Below are 25,733 nucleotides of genomic sequence, written 5' to 3'. Positions count from 1 at the left end.
AAATATACTAACTAAAGGACCTTGAGTATTACTGTTAAGTAGGGTTTTACCTATTTTTAAGATTTATATATTTGCATCAAAAACTGATATATGCATACTGAAAATAATGGATAAATGCAGTATTCAGAACAAATGTGGTACTGTATACAAGTCATATTTGGAGTGAATCTTGTTTATGTTTTCTGTCCCAAACAAACAAAGAAACTTTTCGTTGAAATTAAAAAAAAAATGCATGTAAAATGAGTGCCCTCAAAACATTAATACTGAGATTAACAAATGTCTTACATTGTTTAATAATTTTATCAGATTTACATGGTTTGCGGACTTCAGAAAGACCTCTTAAGGTTATTGTGAACCGATGTGATGAGGGACGATAAAGACTCAGATCCTTGTTTATCTCTGTTTTTTTGTTGACGTTATAGGTAAAGACATTTGGATGTGTTTACTGGAAAGTGTTACTTCATGGCATGCAACCTGAGGAAACTGACTCATAATAAGAGAAGAAGCGCTGTAGACACTAGTGAAGATGGAGTCCGTGTTATATAGTGTCTTTGTGTTGTGTTTGTATATTCAGAGTTTGGTGTGTGCAGGGGGCTACGAGACCTGTAAGTTACCACCTTGTAATGGTATCCACTTGTTGATACTTTTGGGTAAATATTAAGAAGTTGCCATGCACCGAAATTACTATGGAAAATAAGTTTTTACAATTTATTTTATAGTGTAAATATGACCCCCCCCCCCACCCCCTTACCAAAAATATTGGTTGCACAAAGTGGGCAGGGCTTTAAAGTAGAGGAATACTGTAGGGCGAAAACACGCAAGAAATTGAAGAAACGAATCTAATCAGAGAAACCAGAAAGACTTCACCTATCCTCTCGTACCCCCCCCTCCTCCTCCTCGGTGTATAAAAATTCTAGAGCACTGCCAACAAGTCTTCACCGATTGGCTCACAAGTATCATGTGACATCCAAACTTCCATTTTTTTTACGGAATAGCCCACTCATATATATATATATATATATATATATATATATATATATATATATATATATATATATATATATATATATATATATATATATATATATATATATATATATATATATATATATATATATATATATATATATATATATATATATATATATATATATATATATATATATATATATATATATGATTAACCTATGGACGAAATTGATTGAAAACAATTATAAAAACGGCGGATTTTCATTGTTATATATATATATATATATATATATATATATATATATATATATATATATATATATATATATATATATATATATATATATGCAATCAACACCTCAACCCGCCAGGATTCGAACCCACGGCCCACGAGCCCATGACTGTGACCGGGGAACGCTACCGCTGGACCACCAGGATACAAAAGTAGTCCTAGACTTTGTTATATTTCACACAAAGCCTGTTCAACGAGCTTATGGCGCTGTGAACCTCTAATGGGGACTACCCGTATCATGTAGGTGGTCAGACTAACGTTTTACCAAATCCGGCTTCGAAACACGAGGATCCATATATATTTCATTAGCCCAATGGGTTTGAATCCTGGCGGGTTGAGGTGTTGACTGCATGTAGAAGTCCGCGTGCTTTATTGGGCTAATGAAATATATATATATATATATATATATATATATATATATATATATATATATATATATATATATATATATATATATATATATATATATATATATAATCAATTGTCAAAACTACCTATAGTAAAATTAAAATTCCTAAGATTTCTGTGTTGTCCAAAAGTCTAATAATACTTTTAATTTCTCATGCTCTACACATTTCTCCCTGTGAAAGAATCATTATAGAGTTCCTCGCTTAGCAACTTCTAAATATTAACCATTGTGATTGTTCTAAGAAATCCACTAGCTCCTTTATTTCACTATAGCTTTTAAACCTGTGATCATATACAGGTATCAAGAATTCTTTGGCACAGGTACACTCGCACCAAAAAGTATTGGTGCAGGGTGAGATCGACGAGTTACGAAACGATACGTATACACTGTGTTATGTCGGGAAGGTTGGTAAGTGTATCCTCATAACCCCCCCCCTTCACTAGGTGTTGCCATATGGCTGACAATCAGGGCTGCCAACATACGGCTGGAACAACTCGCCATTTCCAATACCTATTGTCACTGGTCTCAAATTGTTCACACTACAGTATGCACCGATACTTTTTGTTGCGAATGTACATCATAGTACACTACGTACCTATATACTGTAGTCAGTTCCTTTAAGTATGTTTTGGGTAGAGTTTCATTAGTGACCATACAGTATTGTGAAATTAATAACTAAAAAAAATTTTCTTGTGTTTCTCATGGTGATTGAAACGAATGCAGTATGACCTTTATTTTTGTCGCTGATGTTTATTTATGGAGATATGAACCACTACCAGCGACAGTAGTGTCTATCAAAGTGGGCTGAACTTTGAAGATAAGGGGAAAATATGTGGTTAAAACTACCATATACAGTACAGTATACTCGAGTATAGTCTTGAGTTTTAATGATCAAATTTTTATATAAAAAGTAAGGGGTTGGACTATGTAAGTGTAATATTTTTTAGGTTAAAATTCATGCATTTTCGTGGGTCATTTTCTTTGAACAATAGCTACCTGGTACAGTATATACTTGCTATAGGCTAACCTTACCAGTAAGCTCCTTTATCCTGCCTGAGCTTGTATACTGCACTCCTACATTCTTACTTAATGCCACTACTTGAAGAATAGAATTTCATTCACTATAAATCTTCTTACACCTAATATAGATGAAGATTTACATATAGATTTATTTTCTTTTGCAACTGTTTTACATCATGGGAAATTTTTTGCTATGGGTATTTTTTAACTAAAAATTTTGGTTAGATATATTGTACAGTATGTAATTTTCTTCATTTTATTTTTACTCATTTTTATGCATACATAATCTTATATACAGAAGTACAAAAAAAATATTGTAGTACTGTATACAAATTAGGTTGAGTAAGTTAACTGATTATATTGATCCTGTGATTTTCAAATATTTCTTGTCCCAGATAGATGCCATTTTTGAAAATGAACATTATACAATCATAGAAAATTTGGAACAGTCTCTGTGATGGCATGATATACAATACTGTACTGTACTGAACTGTACTGTACAGTGCATGTAATTTGATCATTATTGAAGCAATTTTTTTCCTCAAGTTATTCCTTGATAATTTTATATATAAATTAAAAGTGTTTTTAATTTATATTTTGTATCCACAGATCACCTTGAATCCATGGGTCTGTGCAAACATGATAAAGAGGAGGCTTCCATATTCATTAAACCTTGGAAGGCAGCTATACTAAAGGTTGGGTACTTAATAGACAGTAACGGTACTCCATCTAGTCACAAAATCCACAAATGCAAGGTTTGTCCATAGGATTTCCCATGAATAATGATTTTAACATCCTGTATGGCAACATGAAATACCTGTAAAGGTTGATGTGACACTTTTTCTCTTTCTAGGCTTCATGTTCTAAATATCATTCCTCTGGATATTTTCACTTTAAAGTCTCATCTGATGTCAATTTTGACATTAGATTCTAATTCATGGAATTGTAAAGATTAATTTTATTGCTTACATGACCTCAGAATTCTTTTATTCTGAAAAGTTATCATAATAAAGAAAAGATGTCCAAAATAACAGAAATAAGGAAGTTCACCACACAAGCTGGAATTGTCAAAAGATGTGTTTCCCATCATTAGCCAGTTCACTTGCTATACAGTGCTGTACTGTGTTTCTGTCTAGGTATTATCTTACTCGTCTTCCACTCTAATCTGTATAAACCTCTGGATGATATGGAAAAGTGATGATGACAGGTGAAGAAAGTAATAATATTAATTAAACAAACAAAGTCCTAATTTATAAAGGATTAAAGTCAGTGCTCTATAGTGCAGCTGCATACAAGAAAATAATAGCTTTTGCCTAAATTTTACTGGAAGACATTAGCTTAAGCTCCTAGTGCTACTGTAATATGAGGCGTCCCGCATCGTAAAGTGCTTCCAGACCATCCGGGCGAAACCCGTTTTTTGTTGGAAAGCACTATTTTCAGCCAAGCTCTATATGATGGTAGTTGATAAGATCTCCCGAGCACACTGTAAATAAGGTTGAAAGCCCTTTGAAAATAGGGTAGAACATCAATTTGTGGCAGACAGGAAATTATGGGCTTGGCTTTCATGTCGTAAGGTGCTCTCATCCTGTCAGTGAGTGAGTGAGAGGAGTAGGCGGCCAATCACAGCTGCCAGCCTACAGCCTCCTCCCCCATCTTGGCCAATGACAATGAGCGTCTGTTATCTACGCCACGGCCTCTCCAGTGAGTGGGATCTACACTCTGATATTGATTAAAGTAAAAAAAGCCATAAGCGGGTGGGAGTTTTGTTGCTTCAAGTCAACATTGCAACAACCCAGTACATTATTTCATGATGCACTACCCACCATCTGCAAGTACAGTCTTTAGCTTCAAAATGCATAAAAAATGAAGACTGTATCTCAAATAACTGCATGTTTGAAGTTGGAAAGGCTTTAAATGCAGTTTTCTCGGTTTCAAATTTTGGCGCGAAAAATCCATACGATGCGGGGCGCCTCATATGTACTGTACTAAAAAAGATGCAACAATCAAAGTGCATTATTAGTTGAGTGGAGGAGACCAGGAGTAGATGCTGTAGGGACAACATAGTACAGTACAGTACATTTGTGTTATTACTGCAATTCTAATCTGTTTTTTGATAGATTCCATAATGAATAAAAAGAATTGGTGATGGTAGTGGCTTTGCAATTATGTTCATGTAACATTTCTTGGATGGTAACCTGCTTTATGGAGAACCTCAGACCTTTTCATCATTATTTTTAGAGTTTGATTTAGACTAGTGAACATATCGCCAGTTTGATTGATGCCAACTACAGTACAGTCGCTCAAAAAATATCTGAAAAGTGGGGTCTGATGGATGTCAAAACGCACAATACAACCCCTGTTGTCTGGGCACTGTTGCCTCGGTAGGGTTGATAAGTGTGAGTAGTCGTAGGTTTCGCAACTGCTTATAACCAGGGTAGTTTATCTTTATAATTACAAGTATCCATCAAAATGTAAACTGTAAGCATTGCATTATAGTCATACCTGTATGAAAGCAGTATAATCACTATACATAGCGTGTTTGATGCCCTATGTGAAATGCAGTATCGACAACAGGGTAGCGTTGCCATGTTGCTGTGAACCCAAACAATGTGTTCTGGACGCGGGAGGTGGTTACACCAAGTCAATAAACGTGAGATGCCATTACTGTTTACCTTACCTATTAATATAACATAACGTGTTATCTAATACTACATGTATACATACCAAATGCTACATATGGATACAGTCAACACATGCATTTAGTTGTTGTTGCGCAGTGGAACATTTAAGCATTACCACGCACATATTGTTTACTGTATGTGTCTAACATGGATAATATCTTTTTAGACTGCCATTCCCTGTTAATATAGCCATATTAATTATATTCATATGAAACATGTTAATGACAAACGGCAGAAACGTCTTATAAATTACATGGCAACCATTGTGGCACGCAGGTCTACCACCTTCATGCCTGGTCCTCAACCATTGTGGCACGCAGGTCTACCACCTTTACGCCTGGTCCTCAACCATTGTGGCACGCAGGTCTACCACCTTTATGCCTGGTCCTCAACCATTGTGGCACGCAGGTCTACCACCTTTATGCCTGGTCCTCAACCATTGTGGCACGCAGGTCTACCACCTTTACGCCTGGTCCTCAACCATTGTGGCACGCAGGTCTACCACCTTTACACCTGGTCCTCAACCATTGTGGCACGCAGGTCTACCACCTTTATGCCTGGTCCTCAACCATTGTGGCACGCAGTGGCACGCCTGCCTGGTCCTCAACCATTGTGGCACGCCCTACCACCTTACGCCTGGCCTGGTTGGTCTCAACCATTGTGGCACGCAGGTCTACCACCTTTACGCCTGGTCTCAACCATTGTGGCGCCTGGTCCTCAACCCACGAGGTCTACCACCCAGGTCTCAACCATTGTGGCACGAGGTCTACCACCTTACGCCTGGTCCTCAACCATTGTGGCACGCAGGTCTACCACCTTTACGCCTGGTCCTCAACCATTGTGGCACGCAGGTCTACCACCTTTACACCTGGTCCTCAACCATTGTGGCACGCAGGTCTACCACCTTTACGCCTGGTCCTCAACCATTGTGGCACGCTGATCTACCACCTTTACACCTGGTCCTCAACCATTGTGGCACGCAGGTCTACCACCTTTACGTCTGGTCCTCAACCATTGTGGCACGCAGGTCTACCACCTTTACGCCTGGTCCTCAACCATTTCCCAAAACATACGCCTGATGGGTCATATTATCATGAACAGTATTTTTCAGATACTTTTTGAGCAACTGTACATCAAAAGAAAGACGCCATCGCTTGTTGGCTGACTCGTGAACTTTCACATTCGGAAAGTACAGTCTAAGAAACAAGCACAGTACAGTACTGTATCTTTCCAGCTTTGGCCAATAAATATTGAAACATGGCAGATTATGCCAAGAGCCTGACCATGACTACACCTGTCTACTGTACAGAGTATATCCAAGTTTTGAGTTGTTCAACGAACTGATGTTTCAAAATACTAGTGAACTTAGCAGTACTATTCTAGTTGTGGAATACAGTTCTGACACATGTGCCCAATGATGAATGGTCTTCAGAGAAAGTAATTATGTGAATCAATGGTGTAACTGGCTACCCCTTTCTAAGGTTCCACAGGCCTGCCAACTGTTTATGAGGTACACAGATGTGTGCGTCAGATGGCTGAACTTTCCCGCAATGTATTTACCAAAAGTTGGGAAGATATTTATTTCTTTGACTGTACCTGTAGGTGTACTTTTCCAAATGGTACTTTACAAAAATATAAATAATTGGACTTTCATGTTGTTCTCTGTGCAGTGTTGTCACTTAAAGATTATTCTTTCTGATATGCAAAGATGGTACTGTACATGTATGTGCTAACTTTGAGTAGTTCACTCTGATAATCAAAGACAGGGGATGTGTTTTATTTAAATCCTTCTTGTTAGACACTCACTAGTATGCAATACAACTACCCATGAAATAATTGCATCTGAGTTTACTGTTCTTGAACAAAAAAGTAACTGAAATTAACAGAATAAATAAGATAAGGACAAAGTAGTAATGTTGACACTTAACCATGTCTGTCAGACATTTTTCTTATGGAAATATATCCTCAACAAACAGGTATCAGAATTACCACCACAACCATGAACCATATTTTGTTTCCCAGTTTGCTTCAGTCTTTATTTTTCTAGGTTGTCATACCTGCCTGTATAGAGTACAGTACTGTGCTTAGTTGAGTCATCAGATTGTATACTGTATGGTGCTTCATTGATGTAACTTTACCATAAGATTAGTTTAATATTATACTATAAACGTTTGATGTTGCATTGATTTAACTTGAAGATAAACTCTTACTAATACTGTATCATTAAAGAGACAGCAAAAAGTGTGTGGTATGTCATCATGTGGGTTAGGAATAGCAGAATGTGGAAGCAGCCATCCATTTAATATAAACAGAAAAGGGATAAAATAAAGTTTTGATGCCTTTTTTCCAGATTAATGTAAACACAGCGGACGATTTTGGCCTAGCAGCTGTGATAGAACATATGAAGATCCAGGGAACACACGACAAGCTAACTCATGGCTGGGTGTGTCAGAAGGACTATATTAAGGTAGGGTCCAGTGAAGTGAAACTTTTAGGGGCACTGATTTTCCAAGGTTCACATTTTTCAATTTCAATTTGTAATTCATAGTGATGAATAATGAATGATTCACTGTTGTTGACACTGAAATATACCATATCATAGAGACATATATACTGGATGTTCATATTTCCTTCAGCTCCTGAAGTTACATCTTAGCTGCTGTTAGACACATGTTTAAAGTTTTCTGTCTGGTTTAGTTAAAATTATAATTCATACCTACAACAAGTGGAATCCTGTGATTCTGTAGTACTGGGTATTTACAAATCTACATATATTAAGGGATGCAGCAGGCAAATGGATACAGAATTCCTGTCCTGAAAGTCACTGTCTTTGGGCCCAGAGCACCCCATCAATTCTCCTGTTAGATTTGTCGAGGACATGTAGACTGCCAAGAGCAGTGTTAGCCACATTGTTTTCTTGTATTCCAAAGCTTAATATTTATTTTGTTGTATCTACACTGTACCTGATGGGCCAAAGGCTTATGTGACCCATCTTCATATACTGTATAGCAATATATAAATATTCCAAACTTTTCTCCTGTAGCTCAGCACATCTGGGACACATATTGTGTCGAAGCTTTTAAGTATTTTTTCTGGGGAGCGTATCAAGAGCAAGACAACGCAAGAGTTGTGTGGGACACGTAAACAAAATCAGCAGTAAGTGTGAGCTTTTTTCTTTTTGGAGAAATGGCTATGTATTGACTCTGACGGATTGAAGGTTTAGCTTTGAAGGTAATATAGAGGAAGTAGAGGGAGACTGTATACATAATGGCAGGACAAGACAGAGCCATGCAATAAGGAGATAGACGGCAAGAGAAAGATGGCTACCCTGTCCCTAAATTATGAGGAATTGGATAATGTAAATAAAGGTGAAGAGTCTGCACATTGTTCGTATGATATAGAAATATATATACAGTACTGTACATTGTTCAGTATTCTTGAACAGTATACTCCTACTCTTTAGTCTATTCTCATACACTTGGTCACCTTTTGTAATTAGAACTTTCTCATTATTTAATCGAAGAATTAATACGATCTTTAAAGGGATTACTAACTTAAACTTAATTTATTTAATTGAACTTATACCTGACAACTACATTGAATCTTACAAAGCCTGATAACTAACTATGGTAATCTGGACCTCACACTAAGACTGTATATACCCGTACTCTTATCATACAAGGTTGGGGATTTAGAGTCCACTTAATGAATTCAGCAGCCAAATCCACTCCCCCAATCCACGTGTGGGATATTTAGCCACACCCAGCCCATGAACACCTGTACACACACACACACACACACACACACACACACACACACACACACACACACACACACACACACACACACACACACACACACACACACACACACACACACACACACACACACACACACACACACACACACACACACACACACACACACACACACACACACACACACACACACACACACACACACACACACACACACACACACACACACACACACACACACACACACACACACACACACACACACACACACACACACACACACACACACACACACACACACACACACACACACACACACACACACACACACACACACACACACACACACACACACACACACACACACACACACACACACACACACACACACACACACACACACACACACACACACACACACACACACACACACACACACACACACACACACACACACACACACACACACACACACACACACACACACACACACACACACACACACACACACACACACACACACACACACACACACACACACACACACACACACACACACACACACACACACACACACACACACACACACACACACACACACACACACACACACACACACACACACACACACACACACACACACACACACACACACACACACACACACACACACACACACACACACACACACACACACACACACACACACACACACACACACACACACACACACACACACACACACACACACACACACACACACACACACACACACACACACACACACACACACACACACACACACACACACACACACACACACACACACACACACACACACACACACACACACACACACACACACACACACACACACACACACACACACACACACACACACACACACACACACACACACACACACACACACACACACACACACACACACACACACACACACACACACACACACACACACACACACACACACACACACACACACACACACACACACACACACACACACACACACACACACACACACACACACACACACACACACACACACACACACACACACACACACACACACACACACACACACACACACACACACACACACACACACACACACACACACACACACACACACACACACACACACACACACACACACACACACACACACACACACACACACACACACACACACACACACACACACACACACACACACACACACACACACACACACACACACACACACACACACACACACACACACACACACACACACACACACACACACACACACACACACACACACACACACACACACACACACACACACACACACACCTCTCTCTCTTATCCCAGCCAAACTCTTTTTCAAGTTTAAACAGAACAAGGGTGTTACATACACAGCCTACAGACTTCTCAATCCATCACAAAGCACCACATGGAATACAACCTATGGCCTCTCCCAATTGGGTCAATGTGATTGGCTACCTTGCCCATGAGCACCAAACACTGAGGCCTTGTGCTGGGAGGCAAGCAGCACTTTGGGTGGGAATCTGGATGTTTGACATTATATACTATTCTCACTACTGTGTGTGTGTGTGTGCGTGCTTTTTGAAAGTATACAGCTGCACAGATTAGATTATGAACTTATGATTGATAGTTAAGATACCGTTCAACAAAAGTGCAAAGGTTGTATTTAAATAATTTTTTAGAATGGGTCCCTCAACAATGTCTCTACTATATGACTTCAGAACCAGGTTCATTTACCTTTCATAACTCTAATTTCATTTCAGCTTTTCAGAAGTTGGTTCAAGTGCAAATGTATTGTCTACTGTGGCCAACAACTTGGAGGTATTGTTTCACCAGGGCCAGAGCAATAGGTACTCAGTAAATAATTCCTTCACCGTTGTCATCACATCATTTAAGCATACAAAAGATGATGGTAAGTTCAATGAATACTCCATTTGGACAAGTTTGTATTTCTTAATCAAGAAACTTTTAAAATGTGTTTTTAAAGACATTAATAGCACAATTTACCATACATTGATATAAAAGATCCCTAACACTTTTACAGTCACTTTTCATTTAGGGAGTTTTCTGTCACTAAATGCAATGTAGAGGCAGTTATTTTGCCCTCTTTACTTCCTGGTGTTACAGTGCTTCATTTCCCACTTCATCAGCACCTTTATTTGGAGTTAAGAAGTTATAGAGCTCCATAGTTCTTGTGTGTGTGTGAAGACCACTCATTTGTATAGTCTCTCAGGTCACAGATTTTTGTACCTTTGGGGAAAATATAATTATCAGTGAAAGTATTTTCTTAATTTTTTGGGTATGTGAAACATTATAGGGGTTTAAGTATCATATACAGTGGTCCATCGGTTAACGAACGCCTCGGTTAACGAAATTTCGGTTAACAAATTACCTTCCATAAGAATCTTCAATTTGGTTAACAACAAAAAATTCTATTAACGAAATCCTTACGAAAATCACGTTTTGTTTTGAACATCAGCTGATAAGCTGAGGAGGTACTCAGCCAATAAGCCAATTCAGTAATCTCTTCTATGTTTACATTCGTTTCCATTGGAGTAAATATCAAGAAAATTGTGCTCTTTAATATTTGTGCATTTTTTTATACAGTATTAAAATTATTGGTCATTCTAAAATTTAGCCATCCAAGCTCTGTCTACATAAAGTTTTTCATCTATTTTTGGCTCATATATGTAACTTTGTTCATTTATTGCAACTCGTTTACATGCACACACTGTCCTAAGGGCAAAGCTGAACTGTACATGTCATCAGAATAATGTACAAAATGATTACTAAAATTTTTGTCTAGTGCAAACTATGGCATGTTTACATTCAAATTAATCACTATCTTATAAGAATTCCAGCAATGTAAATTAAATTCAACCCGGTCACTTCTATTAAATTTTATAAGCAAAAAACAAAAACTCAATCTAAAGGACAAAAATTAATAATTAAATACTTCACACCACAGGTGCCAACTGTCAAACATGTCACTGTCACCCCTCCCTCCCTCCCTCCCTACCCCCCCCCCCACCTTCTTGAGAAACCTTTGAGGGAAAGCATTAGGCTTACAGTTTTAATCATATATAATATCTCAGGCTAACGTTAGGAGAATATAATTTGTATTGCTGGAATTGTTGCAAGGCAGCGAATAATTTGAATATAAAGGTCATATATTTTGCACAAAAGATAAAATTTTTGCTCTCTCTAATAAAATTCTTAAATTAGATAAAAAATTTGTATGTCTAATGCAAATTTTAGCTTGTTTCTATTCAAATTAATCACCATCTTATAAGAATTCCCGCAATGTAAATTATATTCTCCCCTGGTCATTTCTATGAATTTTGTGAGCTAAAAACAAAAACTCAAGTAAATAAACAAATTATACTTCACCAGACTCACTATCTGTAAATCAAAATACACCTCACCTCCTGCTCCCCCCTTCTTCCCTCCCTCCCTCCCCTCCCTCCCCTGTAAACATCATATATTTTGCACGAGATAAAATTAATCACCTGTATCACATTACAGTAGTGATTTAAGAGTTCTTGTGTATATGTATGATATATATAGTGATTTAAGGGCGATTTAGGGGAATTTTTGGAGTGTTTCTGACTTTATGCATTTTTGGCTTTACTTTGTATATACTTTATAGTGAGCTGGAACCAATTACCCAATATCCCATTGAAACAATGATTTCGATTAACAAAATTTTCGTTTAACGAACGACCCTCTGGAACGAATTGAGATCGTTAACCGAGGGACCACTGTATGTAGAAAACAACCCAGTGTATACTTGTATAATTGTAGATGGCTCATTTAATGTACCCACCCAGAATAAAGTGAGTATACTTACTTGGGAAAAGCTCTCATGTCTCACGCACATCCTGTCACATTGTTACGGTACTCACCAGCTCAGCCCAGTGATGTGTTACTACAGCTTGAGACGTTGAATCATTACCATTATTAGGTCTTTGGGGTGAAAATTTGAAGATTGTCACTGAAATGATGGGAAGAGTGATAAATTTTACAGGAAGATTCTATGTAGCATTAGTAAAAGTGGCAAGAATATTCTGTATAATGGGAAGGGCCTCCTTATATTTCAGTACTTAGAAATCAGAGGAAGCTGACATAGTTAATGAAAAATTAACTTTCATGTGGTTTCAAAAACACTCATAATTTTAACTTGATACTAAAAAGTAACAAATTGAATACATGAATATTAATTGACTGCATTGAAATTTACGTTGTGTGCTATTTTTCTGTCTTTGCAGTACTCTGAGAGAAAAATATAAGATTTGGTATGAATAACTACAGTCCCAATTTTTTGTGTCACTTACATATCATGGACTTGACCTAAGCTTAGCATGTGTAGAAGTGCATGTGTTACATAAAGTGAATGTCGGCTACTTAAAGTTATTTGTTATTGCTTGTCCACTAATGGCAGAAGCGATGTTCATAGAGGTATTGCTGATACCAAAAGAGTTGTGGTTTGAAGTAATTTTCCTTTTTTAAGACAATGTAACAATACTAAACATAACCCAGCTTTACCTTATTTAGCTGTACCTTAACCCTTGGCAGGCATATTCTGCAACAGTTGTGGGACTAAAAGTCTTACTATTCTGGACATGGCCTGCAACTGTTGCAATACATTTCATGCTGGTTGAATCTATATATTCCATGCTTCTTTTTCCAAGCATCTTTGTGGATGCTTTTGGTAACTGCTCTGAGGCAGTGTACTAGGTAGTAGGCAGCTACCAAACAGGGAGATTCTTCTGCCTGGGAAAATATTGGAAGCATAATGTGTTGTCTAATGGTAGACCCTGCTGCCATATGGCATCACAAAAATTGTGATCAAGTCCCAGGTTGCTGATCTGACTTTCTGCCTCATTTACACACAATTGCAGGGTCTCAATTGTTTCTCTTACCCTTGACAACACAACATACATATATTGTTTCTCAATCTTGATCTTTTTTTTATTTTTATATTTTTTTATGGTTTATTATTATTATTATTATTATTATTATTATTATTATTATTATTATTATTATTGCAGTGTTATTATTATTATCGTTATCATTATTATTTTATTTGTATATTGGTATTTTTTATAAATTTTACTTATCTGAATTATTATTATTATTATTATATTTTCGCCCCCAGGCCCCGATGTGGGTCAGTGACCTGTGCCCGGGTGAGCTAATCCCTGTAAAAAAAAAAATTTAGGCCTATAGGGTGAACAGAGGCTGAGTCAAGACGTACATCTTCTGCTCGTGCAATGCTCCTCACACAGGAAGACATTGATGCTGTTTATATTTGATTAAGGAGACAAGGATGACTCATAGTGATAGTGGTGATATAAGGCAGTATGGAGACTATCCTCAAAATTTGACTAGTGAATCTGGCCAGCTGTTATGATCAGAAGTTGATATCACTGTCTGCATAGAGTTAAAACTAATGCGACTAACTTATCCTATCCTTACCTCAACTAAATCAAATCTATTCACTGGTAATAATTTTTCTGACAATAAAAATATTATACAGTATAGTCTCGGTATACTCGGTCAATTAAACCCATGGAGGTCCGCGTAAAACGAGAAACGCTTAAACGAAATAACAGAACATATGGGATTAATTGAAATAGAGACTGGGTTGACCCCCAGACTACCCTTTTTCTGACACAATACGTACGTTGTAGTAAAAATAACATCTTAATTTTATGATGGCATGCACACACAATTAATATTTAAGAGAAATATCAATAATATTAGGTTTTTTAACACTTACGTTAGTAGAAGAGATGGCTGGGCACACGGGGATGGGGGGTTGGTTCCGAGGCAGAGGGCAGATTATTGGCCCTCACCTGTATCACTTGTATCACCTGTATCACTATCCACCACAGAGGCTAGCAGGGCCTCTTTGTCAAACCCCTCAAAGTCCATATCCTCACTATCACTGACTTGGGCTGGCTGTGGTGGGTGGCGGGTGAAGAACTCGGTAAGGTTTTGTTGACTGGGCAAGCAAGATTAAATAGACCAATCACAGCTAGCGGCGGAGGGAATGCGTGGGTGGTAAGGATGTGTGGCCCAATCACAGTCAGATACGTCATCCGACGTCAGCGGTGACGTAAGAGTGACCTAGCGCTCAGCTTGTCTGCGCCGCTTCCCGCGTAAATGCTGGAATGTACCGCTTAACTAATAATTGCCACGTCTGGACAGGTGCCACGTAAATGACCAACCGCGTATAAGAAATCCGCGTAAACCGAGACTACTGTATACTGTAGTTATTTTTAAGTTGCTCATGTTTTGAGTACAATATAATTTCCAGAAAATAGTGCATTTTCTGTACAGTATTCACTACCTTGTACAGACATCATTAGCTACAGTTCCAAGCACCTATCGGACTAGGCTACCAGCGAGTGCTATAGAGATGGATGAATACAGTGTTTCTAAGTAGCCTGATTATGCTTTTGAAAATAATGCCAAAGATGATGATGATCACTGTGATTATGTAGACCTGTGTGTTCATTGACTTATTGCCCTCTTGAATATTGGTTTCAGTACTGTTCTCTAGGAAGACCCAGCCTCTACAGTTCTAATGTGTGTTTTCTGTATCATATAGTCTTTCGTGGCACTTTAAAGCTTATGTATGTATGTATGTATGTATGTATGCATGTTTGTATGTAATATTATTTATTATTAAAAAAAATGTAGTTGTAAAGTTTGTTTGCATAACAATATTTGATGAGGATGCCATTGTGTCAGAAGAATGTAAGTAGAAATATAATTGTTTATGACTGTTGGTGTTGTTATGATCTAGTTTAAATCCAGTATAATAAATATGCTATAAAGACTGCTTTCTTTCTGCTTCATTGCTTATAGAAAAAATTGTGGATCATATGAAGATTAGACCCAACTTATTTCACTTGATGATTAACCACCCTGTTGCTAACATAACCCAAGATAATTTAAACCTAATCTAACCTACCTTAACCCAACCTAACCCCCAGATAATGTTTGGGTGTTTAGTCATCAGGTGAAAATTAGCTGGGAGTTAATCTTCATATTATGCAAAAATATTAAATCGTAGCCATTCATATAAGCTGGTAGAAGCTTACCAAACTAATTTAGGAATCAGTAGTTGTAGATATTGAATGGCATTGCAGTTTATAAAAAAATCTGAACACCTATAATTATTACAGTAATCTCCCCGTTAGCCAGAATCCCCAATCCCTGGAACTCTCCAGTAGTTAGAATAGAAATTGGGCCAGAAATTTTCCGGGAAAACTCTCTCCATTCCGGGTCTGTTAATGAGTTTCTGAGGATGAAAATCAGGCGCATTTTCGGTAAAAATCCAAGAAGGATCCTAGAAAATCTCTCGAAACCACTCCGTTCTGGGCCTGGTAATAAATTGTGTGGGAGTTCCGAGAGATTGCATCATGCTCCAATGCATCTTCATATGCCAGGGGTGTGGGTGGCCTAGCTGCTTGGATTGCTTACCGGTAGTTCATATTCTGCTGCCGTTTTAGAAGATTGCTCCCTCGCAAGCTGTTGTTTTTACGTACAATTTGTGTTGTGCAGTACTGTACATTTCTGTACCAGGACACAATCAACCATAGTGTTAAAGCAGTGTTAAGATGTAAAAAGTGATTACAATTACATAAATTGTACTGTCATTCGTTAAGTGGGAAACACTGGAGCACCTTAGCTTTCGTCTTTACAGGTAGTTCTGCTATAACGCGATAATTGTGTTCTTGTAAAATATCGTGTTATAGAAAATCGCGTAATAGAAATAACAGGGCTTATGGAGAAAATAGGGTTAGGTGCAGATTACTCCAAATCGAAAAAAAATTTCGTAGTTAGCCTAACACAAAGGATAGCACAGTCAAAATAAATGTTACATTCATATCTAATAATGAAATCATACAGTAAATGTTACACTTTACCTTGAAAAAATATGAATTTAACTTGATGGGGGAGAAGGTTAATGTTGAGGTTGAGGAGTCATGCAGACAGGATTTGACAATTGTCATCGTCATCATCAGTATCATCATCATCAGGTGCAGTTTTGGATGCATGGGAGGGAAGAAAAAAACGTCTAATTCCAGAAGTGGATGGCTGTGGTTCAGTGTCTTCAGTCTGCTTCTTGGGGGTTGACTTAAAAAAGACGTCTAATGTTTGCACTAAAGGCAACCACATCATCAGGATTTTCAGCTTTTTTCTTTAGGTCCTCATATATTGACAAGGCTTTCTCTTTAATGGTGAGGAAGCTGGTCCCAGATCGCTTTTTCGTTTGATCTTCTATCCAAACACTTAGAAGCCATTCCATCTCCTCAAGTTCCTTTGGCCGTGATCTTACACTTTTGCTAGCTCTCTTGGTTTTTCCAGCAACACAGCTTGCTTTAATCTTTGCTGCATTGGCTCTAATGGTGCGCAAAGTAGACTCCTTTATTCCCGTTGCACGCACAATATCACATGTTCTTTCCTTATTTTCAAAACGCTTGACAACATCAAGCTTGCCTTCAAGTGTTATAGCCTTTCTTTTACGATCACCACCAGAAATGCGATCACCAGAATGCTTCCCGGAGATATTCTTCTTTTCCATAGTCACAAAATTGGGGAAACAGTAAATCAGAAAGCACTGAGGACGCTTAAAAATTTCTCACGTCTAGCAAAGTGAACGTGTGGAGTAAAGAGAGCGCAGGTCTAAAACGCTACGTATTTTGTTTTTCTCTCTTAGTTAAAATTTTACATTTTACATATACTGTACAGGTATACTGTATACATAAATATTACATAAATTATTTCTGCAATTGTTCACAAACAAAACACATAAATCAATTGAACATGTGATGTCAAACGTGAACTGTAAACACTGCATAACCCCGCGCCAAGCCACAGCACTGTACATACTGTACAGTACACTTTAAACGCTACGTATTTAGTTTTTCTTTTATTTAAATTTTTACAATTTACATATATATATATACCTGTATAAGTAAATTGTAATTTACATATTATTCATATTATGCTAGAGCGCCCACAAAACATGAGAAACGTTTGAGTCCCCCAGTAGAGATGTCCGTTCTCTATCCACTCCAGGATGTCCGTTTTCTTTTTGTGTACTCGCTCAGGGACTCAAGTATTTCTGTATATGACACAGGATGATAAGGGAATTTGAATTTATTTGTTTATTTATTTATATATAATATACTGTAATATATTAAATATACTGCAAGTATTTTCTTTAATTTATATACGTGTTTCGCGACAAAGGGAGGCTACATTTATGGTGATCGTTAAGGACCAAACTCCGAATCCATGACGTGACTTCTGTTCATTATTTATATCCTAAATTTACCACTGTAGGTAGTTTCAAGAATTAATGCAGTCATTTACTGAATATTCTTTGCAAAAAAATAAATTTTAAATGAATTATTTATAGGAGATAAATATATTGATCAGTAAATATACAGATATGCATTACTGACCACCTCCGAACACAAGGACGGCTAAAAATAGCCACAGGCGGTCACAGTCAAGGTCACTTTCCCTTTCTTGTCACTGGCAAATGGGGGTGGGGGGGGATGATAATAGCAGCTGTGTTTATTACGGTATGTTAGACTGGTTTATAATACATTTTTATTATTTTAATATACCGGTAATCTTCATTTTAATCCAGCTTCCCAAACGTAAGTTTCAGTATAAAATAATTAGTGGTACTGTAGGACCTTGTGAGTGGTTTACTGTATACATAAATATTACATAAATTATTTCTGCAATTCTTCACAAACAAAACACATAAATCAATTGAATATGTGATGTCGAACGTAAACTGTAAACACTGTGTATGATGTAAAGAGAGCGCGGGTGTAAAACGCTATGTAATTTGATTTTCTCTTTTATGTAAAATTTTACAATTTACTTATAATATATAGGTATACTGTATACATAAATATTACATACATTATTTCTGCAATTGTTCACAAACAAAACACATAACTCAATTGAACATGTGATGTCGAACGTGAACTGAAGTCACAACAACCGTTCGAGTGGAATCGCGTTAGAGCAAACGAGTTCGCGTTATACAAATGTTGTTCCGAATTCATAAATCGCGTTCGATCAAATTCGCGTTATCAAAACACGAGTTATAGCAGAACTCACTGTATTCAAAACAAATTCAGGTCATGAGATCCACTAGTTCCCCACCACGACAATGGGTGACCTGACATTGCATCAGGTCATGTCAGTAACACGAGACCACCTAATCCCCTATCCCACATCCATCCCAAGTGTTAGGATGTAAAAAGTGATTACAGTTACGTACAGTATCACATTCTGCAGAGTGTATCCCTACTGTAGGCTCAAGACAGCAGCATCTACTGGTGAGTACAGTATATACAGCAAGACCCCGACTTACGACGGGGTTAGGGACCCAAATCCAGGTCGTAATTCCGAATGGTCGTAAGTCCGACATACTGTAGATAAAAAAAAAAATAATTAAATAAAAAATCTACAGTGAAATACAGTACAGTAAAAGTAATAACTAATGAGGAATGGATACAGTAGTACAGTGAAAGTAATAAATAATGAGGAATGGATACAGTGAGACTGAGCACTTACCTTTAATGTAGTCAGCTGAATGCACATGGGGCCCCCATAATTTTCTAATTATACATGGAGACTACATTAACTGGAAACGTTTCGGTATAGAAAATGCATGTGTCATTTGAAGAAAAAAAAAATGGTCACAACTGCGGCGGTCTTAGTCGAAGCAGTCGTAAGTTGGGGTCTAGCTGTACATACATTACAGCAGTAGTATACATTTTATTTATTTACAATATACTGTACGTGTACAGAGATGTTTACATAAATAAATACAGCTCTTGTATGTGTCCATGTGAGATGCATAGTTTAGACTCGCTGAGAAAACTTTCCCCAGTGCAGAGTGGAAAATTCTACTGTCTTGGCTGTGACTCACAATTCCATTCACACGTCACATGCCTGTATCATATAGATTTTTTTTTTTAATATATTCTTTAACCAAAATTTTGGATAAAATTTTCTAGATTACAGTATTTTGGTAAAAAAATTATGACTAACTTAATTAGAACTGATTTTGTTGACACCAGTATCAACATTTTTTTTTTTAAATAAGAGAATGGAGTCCCCATCATTATAATCATGTCAAAATATTTTGTAGAGAATTTATTCATGATCATTATTGTACCAAATTCATCTCTCTAACACTATTAAAACAAATGTTGTGAATGAAAGTTTACCTATACACTTTTGTTAGCTGTAAATATTTTTGGTTGTACCCGCGGTCTAACTGTAAAGCGAGAGTGTTTATACTCTGGAGATGAGGCAATGAGATGAGTAATTTAGACTCACTTAGACTCTCGTAAAATTTTCCCCAGCACCCAGACACATTCCAGGGATGTATGATGTTATCTGTCTGTGCGAGATGCATAGTTTAGACTCACGGAAACTTGTCCCAGTACTGTACCGTACCTGGAAAAATTCTGGGATGTGGGAGTTTTCCAGGTCTGAGAGAGTTGTCTTGTTACTCGGAAATCTCTCGTCCCCGAAAGAGCTCTGCACCAATTGTTCCGGCGAATGGGAACATCGCTGTATTATTATTTTGTACAGAATTTTTATCGGGTGTCTTTTTTTTAATATGGTAATGGAGATGAATCATTCTTCTTAGGCCTCAGCTATATCATTGTCAAAACATAGTTTTCAAATCAAATAAAAGGAGAGGTCAAATGGGCACTGGTCCTAATAGAGCCCGTTCCTAGTGACTCTCAACTTAATCTGACCTTTGTGATTGAGAGCCAGTCCCTTTGGTCAAGTTAAGTTGGAGACAAACAGTACTGGGCCCATTTGATCTGCCTACAAATACAATACCTTTGCTCATAATGACTGCCTCTTCTGCCCTAATCTTTTTATGTTCTTTCTTATGACTGTAGTTATTCATCTGTCTAATACACAGTCTGTGGTTGACATTCAGTGTTTACAGAGGTTTGCCAAGGGAAGTACATGTGCACCGGCAATAAGAACTACTGTATCGACCCAGAATATGTGTGTGACCAACATTACAACTGTGCATTTCCATCTGGTGGGGGAGATGAAGTACAGTGTACAGGTGTGTACATTACTGTATTCTGTTTTGCTTTTGTGTATACAGTATATGAATAATTTTATTGTCCTCATTTTTGGGATGGATATTTTTTTGTAAGTGCATGTCTTTTTCCTGAATGGATGTCATGTCGTCTTTTTCTGTATATATATACAGTATATATAAATATATATATATATATATATATATATATATATATATATATATATATATATATATATATATATATATATATATATATATATATATATATATATATATATATATATATATATATATATAATAAACTAGTCATTGTTATTTGTGGTCATGAGAAGATTCCAAATTTTGTATAGTACAGTATTTGCTTAAATAATGAAGAAAATTTTATTAATGAATTGGCAATTCAACTACAACCACAGCTGCCACAAGATTTTCACATAAAATTTTCTTCATTATTTAAACAAATATACAAACATTTGGAAATAGTTTATTATTGTAAAAATTCTACCTTTGGTTTGTTTAATAATTATCCTGACAGTGATACAGCCAAAAACAGGTCCACCTATCACAATCACCTTTACATACAGCCTTCCTTTACCAAGTATTGCCAGGTAAAATTGAGGGCACGAGACTCGGGGTGGGGTCGGTGCATCTTTGGCTGACTGTACATAATTGCTTATGATTTTTAAATAAATGCAGGAATTTATATTATATTAATTTTTATATTTAATATTAATAGGATTTAATTTTATTTATATCATAGTTTTATGTTACGAGTTTCATTTTCATAGCCACAGGCTGCGACATCAGATATTTTACCAAATCAATCAGTCAGTCAAGTTCTGACCCTGTTAGTGTGGTTGCACTAACAGGGTCGGAACCCTGTGCTTCATTTCTTCTTGTCAATTTCATGTTTTGGGCAAAATGTACAATCAAAGACAAAAGTCGTGTCGCGGTTTTATACGAAGATTAAATATAACTGGTGAAGCATTATGAGAGCCCTACCACAAGGCAGAGCACCAAAAGTTTTAACCCCTCGGCATATGTTTTCACCAAATTTCACGACACGACTTTTGTCTTTCATTGTACACTGGTGTGACCACACCCTGATGCTCACTTTGCACCTATTATTTTAAGGGATGCAATTGATAGTTCATAAATGAACAGCAAAGTTTAATGAGTCAGTATGCTGTGCAAGCGAGGTGAATGGCAGTTGATGTAGAACCAAATATTGAAGTGGGGAGTCTAGGGACATGAAGAATTATTTTCCTGGAAGTGTTCTTTTATACGTCATGTTAAACTACAAATGTTGTACAGTACTTGTATATCATTTTAAAGATGCTTTGATATAAATCTTCTTCCCTGGGATTATTATTCACAGATAAACCAGTGCCTTATCCCATATTCTCCACAACAACAACCATCATCACTACGTTGGCAGGCATTGTTGGTGCGGGCCTCGTTGTCTGCTGCATCTTCACAATCATCATGAAAGTCAGGTCTCGGAATTCCTCACCTTCAGGGTAAGGCTAGTACAAGTTTTTAGTTAAGCGCCTTATTTATTAAGTTTGTACAACATATAGAATTTTCTTGGTAATTATAGAATATTCATTATACTCATTGAAAGCCTGGTCTTGGACTGTCTCTTTTTTTAGAAAGATTTCCAGCTTACTTGTTGATTGAGTTCATTTTGTATCCAGATTATCAAGTTTGTATTCATTTCTTACTACTGCAAGAGATAGAATAATTTTCAAGAATGACAAAATCTGTTATGCAGATGAACACGTCACAAACACTGCTTTGTAATTTTATGATTCCTTTGTCACAAATGTCCTGTATTATGAGTTGTTTTATTCCTTGTTTCCAAATAATTGAAGTTGTGTGATGAGAATGTTTGCAATAAGTATAAAATACTTAGGTTTGTAGTTTCACTAATTACAGCCATTTATGTGTGATAAATAAATTAAAGATACATGTCAGGCTGTACAGATTAGCAGTGCCTGGATTTGAGGCTGGGCAAGTAATTTTTTATGTCCATGTACCCGGCATTTGGCCATCGAACAATTTAATATTTTAAGAGGAAAATATCGAGACAGATAATTGTCAGGTGTTGTGACTCCACCTCACCATACATGCTTAACTGAGGAGGTTCGTCAAGGGGCTGCTTGTCTTCAAAGTACCAGAATTAGTGACCTATCTCAGGTGTGGGTAGTTATCTCTACACTAAGCCGCCAACCCACCTCTGGTCAGTTGGTGTCAAGTTGTCAACATTTCAAAGGAACCACAAAGCTGGGAGGTTGTAGAGGCGACAGGAGTAATGACCTCACATGACCATTGTTACTGCCACTGACACCAGATTGTAGGAGGCTGGGGGAGTGGTAGTTAGAATAGGACATGGGATTGCATGTGTTGCCTCTTCCCTCCTACACACCCAGCAGATGTGAGGTGAGGTGACAGGGTTATGACAACATATGTCAAGGGTTACTGCCACTGATACCATTTATATCGACACAAGTGATCTCTGAGTTGATACAACATATATGACCAAACGCGTAAAGGAAATCCTCATAAATCGAGACTATACTGTATATGAATATTTTTTTTTTTTTTTTTTTTAAAGTTTTCCAGTTAAAATCAAATCTGGGTAAGCAAATTTCCTCAACAAGTAAATCTGAAATGTCACTGCCTAGGACAAGTTAATCTTCGACATAATCTGCACAGCCTGAGGCATGTACAGTATTTACCTGTATTACCTGCTACATTCAGTTTCCTTCTCTCTGCAAATTAAAGGTGGGGATTTTGTTGTCAAGTTTTATGCTTGTCTTTTTAGCGTGTATAAAAGATGACTTTTTATTTCAGAACCTCTGTACCGCAAACTGGATTATCACCAATTACCTCTGTACCTGCACTCCAGCGGCAACATACACTTCCACCATATGAGGCAGTTGTCATGTCTGATGCAAGCCAGAGCTGGAAGAACAATGCTCCTACACACTCTGAGGTGGGAGAGATCCCCCCCAGTTACCACATGCTCTACCCAGAAGGTCCACCCAAGGATTTGCAAACTGAAACTGCCCATACTGGTGAACAAAAAGATACACAACCCTGTGCACCACCCTATAGTTAAAATTGCTAAAATTTGTTTTAAAGCTTTTCTAAAGAGCTCATAAATTTCTATACCTGTAGTGGGAAAGCTCAAGTTATCAAAGTTGATGCAAGTCCATAATTAATTGTTTGGGTATTCAAATTCAAAACTGAGGTAAGTATAATTTTTTCCAACTTCCATTTTATATAAAAGTCATTAACCCTTAGGCCCTGGGTGACGTTCCAGAACGTCCGCCTATTTTCCCGCCATTTTATTCTTTATTTTTTTATTTTATTTATTTCTTATTTATTTTTTTTAATTAATTTTGGAAATGTTGATTTATTTCTCGATTTATCCCCGCATGGGGGGTACTGCCAGCAGCACCCTAACCCGGGGCTTAAGGGTTAAGAAGAATGCAATAATGATGTTTTAAAAGAAAATTTGATTACTTATTGAAAAGACATACACATCACTGACAAGTAAATAAATGACTTTATATCATAGTTTTATGTGAAGAGACAACTCACTCTGTATTTTGATACTGGTATTCAATAAGTTTTTATTCAAATTGTAATTACTGACATTTCCTTTTGGTTAATAGTGAAATGATAGTGGTTTACACTAATAATTATGGACAATTTGGGATGGAATGTTTTAAGAAATTATGTATCTACAGTAATACTTTGGGATCAGGATATCCACTAAGATGTTTACACTATAAGTGTTCTTTATCTGAAGAGGCTGTCTTTAAAACATTTATGACAGCAGACAGCATGAACCAACAGCACCTAAATTAACAATCATAAGTTATTTTTAAGGTTAAGTAGCATTATGTTTGTTTATTAAATGTCACAAATGCTTTATCACAGTTCCTTCCCTGGATACCCAAGAAAGATAATTACCATTGCAGAGTGATGCTTAACCCTTAAATGGCAGTATCATCAATGAAATTTAACTGTAGGGATAGTGGCCATCATCTTTAGAAGTTTCATGTTCCTTGGGTTCAATTTTTGCACATAAGTGGGGGGCTGACTAGGGAATCCTTCGCTGCCTGATAAAGGTTATAAGATTTTATAAGCAGTAGGTAGAATTTATATAGAGGGATTATGTTATTAATTAAAGCTTCCAGCGTAAAAGATATGAATGGGTGTGCAGTATGTAGGTGAACAGAAAGAACAAATGGAAGATTTTGTCTCAGGCTGTACTGTACTGAGATAGGGTGTACTACAGTAATATATATACCCCTGTATATATATATATATATATATATATATATATATATATATATATATATATATATATATATATATATATATATATATATATATATATATATATATATATATA

At 36.9% G+C, this 25,733-nt stretch overlaps 1 protein-coding gene across 2 annotated transcripts; it reads left to right on the top strand.

The window, feature by feature from the left end:
- The first annotated feature begins 427 nt into the window (after positions 1-427).
- Positions 428-25,627, top strand: LOC121856987. 2 transcript variants are annotated; one of them, XM_042352786.1, is made up of 8 exons: positions 428-605; positions 3,300-3,445; positions 7,722-7,838; positions 8,415-8,527; positions 10,944-11,092; positions 21,200-21,325; positions 22,683-22,824; positions 24,161-25,627. In XM_042352786.1, the coding sequence occupies exons 1-8, from the start codon at positions 527-529 to the stop codon at positions 24,426-24,428; spliced, it is 1,140 nt and encodes a 379-aa protein (XP_042208720.1). In that variant the 5' UTR covers positions 428-526; the 3' UTR covers positions 24,429-25,627. The 2 variants fall into 2 exon arrangements, with proteins under 2 accessions (XP_042208720.1, XP_042208718.1); XM_042352784.1 differs by having other exon boundaries at positions 21,191-21,325.
- The last annotated feature ends 106 nt before the right edge of the window (positions 25,628-25,733 follow it).

This window comes from Homarus americanus, unplaced genomic scaffold (genome assembly GCF_018991925.1).
Source record: "Homarus americanus isolate GMGI-L3 unplaced genomic scaffold, GMGI_Hamer_2.0 scaffold44060, whole genome shotgun sequence".
Classification (NCBI taxonomy): domain Eukaryota; kingdom Metazoa; phylum Arthropoda; class Malacostraca; order Decapoda; family Nephropidae; genus Homarus; species Homarus americanus.
This window is presented reverse-complemented; position numbering and strand designations above follow the sequence as displayed.

What these genes read in the sequence shown, in the direction of transcription:
- LOC121856987 (XM_042352784.1), top strand. Translation starts at nt 527, where the DNA reads ATGGAGTCCGTGTTATATAGTGTCTTTGTGTTGTGTTTGTATATTCAG. An exon ending in ACAAAATCCACAAATGCAAG is followed by an intron (nt 3,446 to 7,721) that starts GTTTGTCCATAG and finishes CCTTTTTTCCAG; the next exon opens with ATTAATGTAAACACAGCGGA. An exon ending in ACACGTAAACAAAATCAGCA is followed by an intron (nt 8,528 to 10,943) that starts GTAAGTGTGAGC and finishes ATTTCATTTCAG; the next exon opens with CTTTTCAGAAGTTGGTTCAA.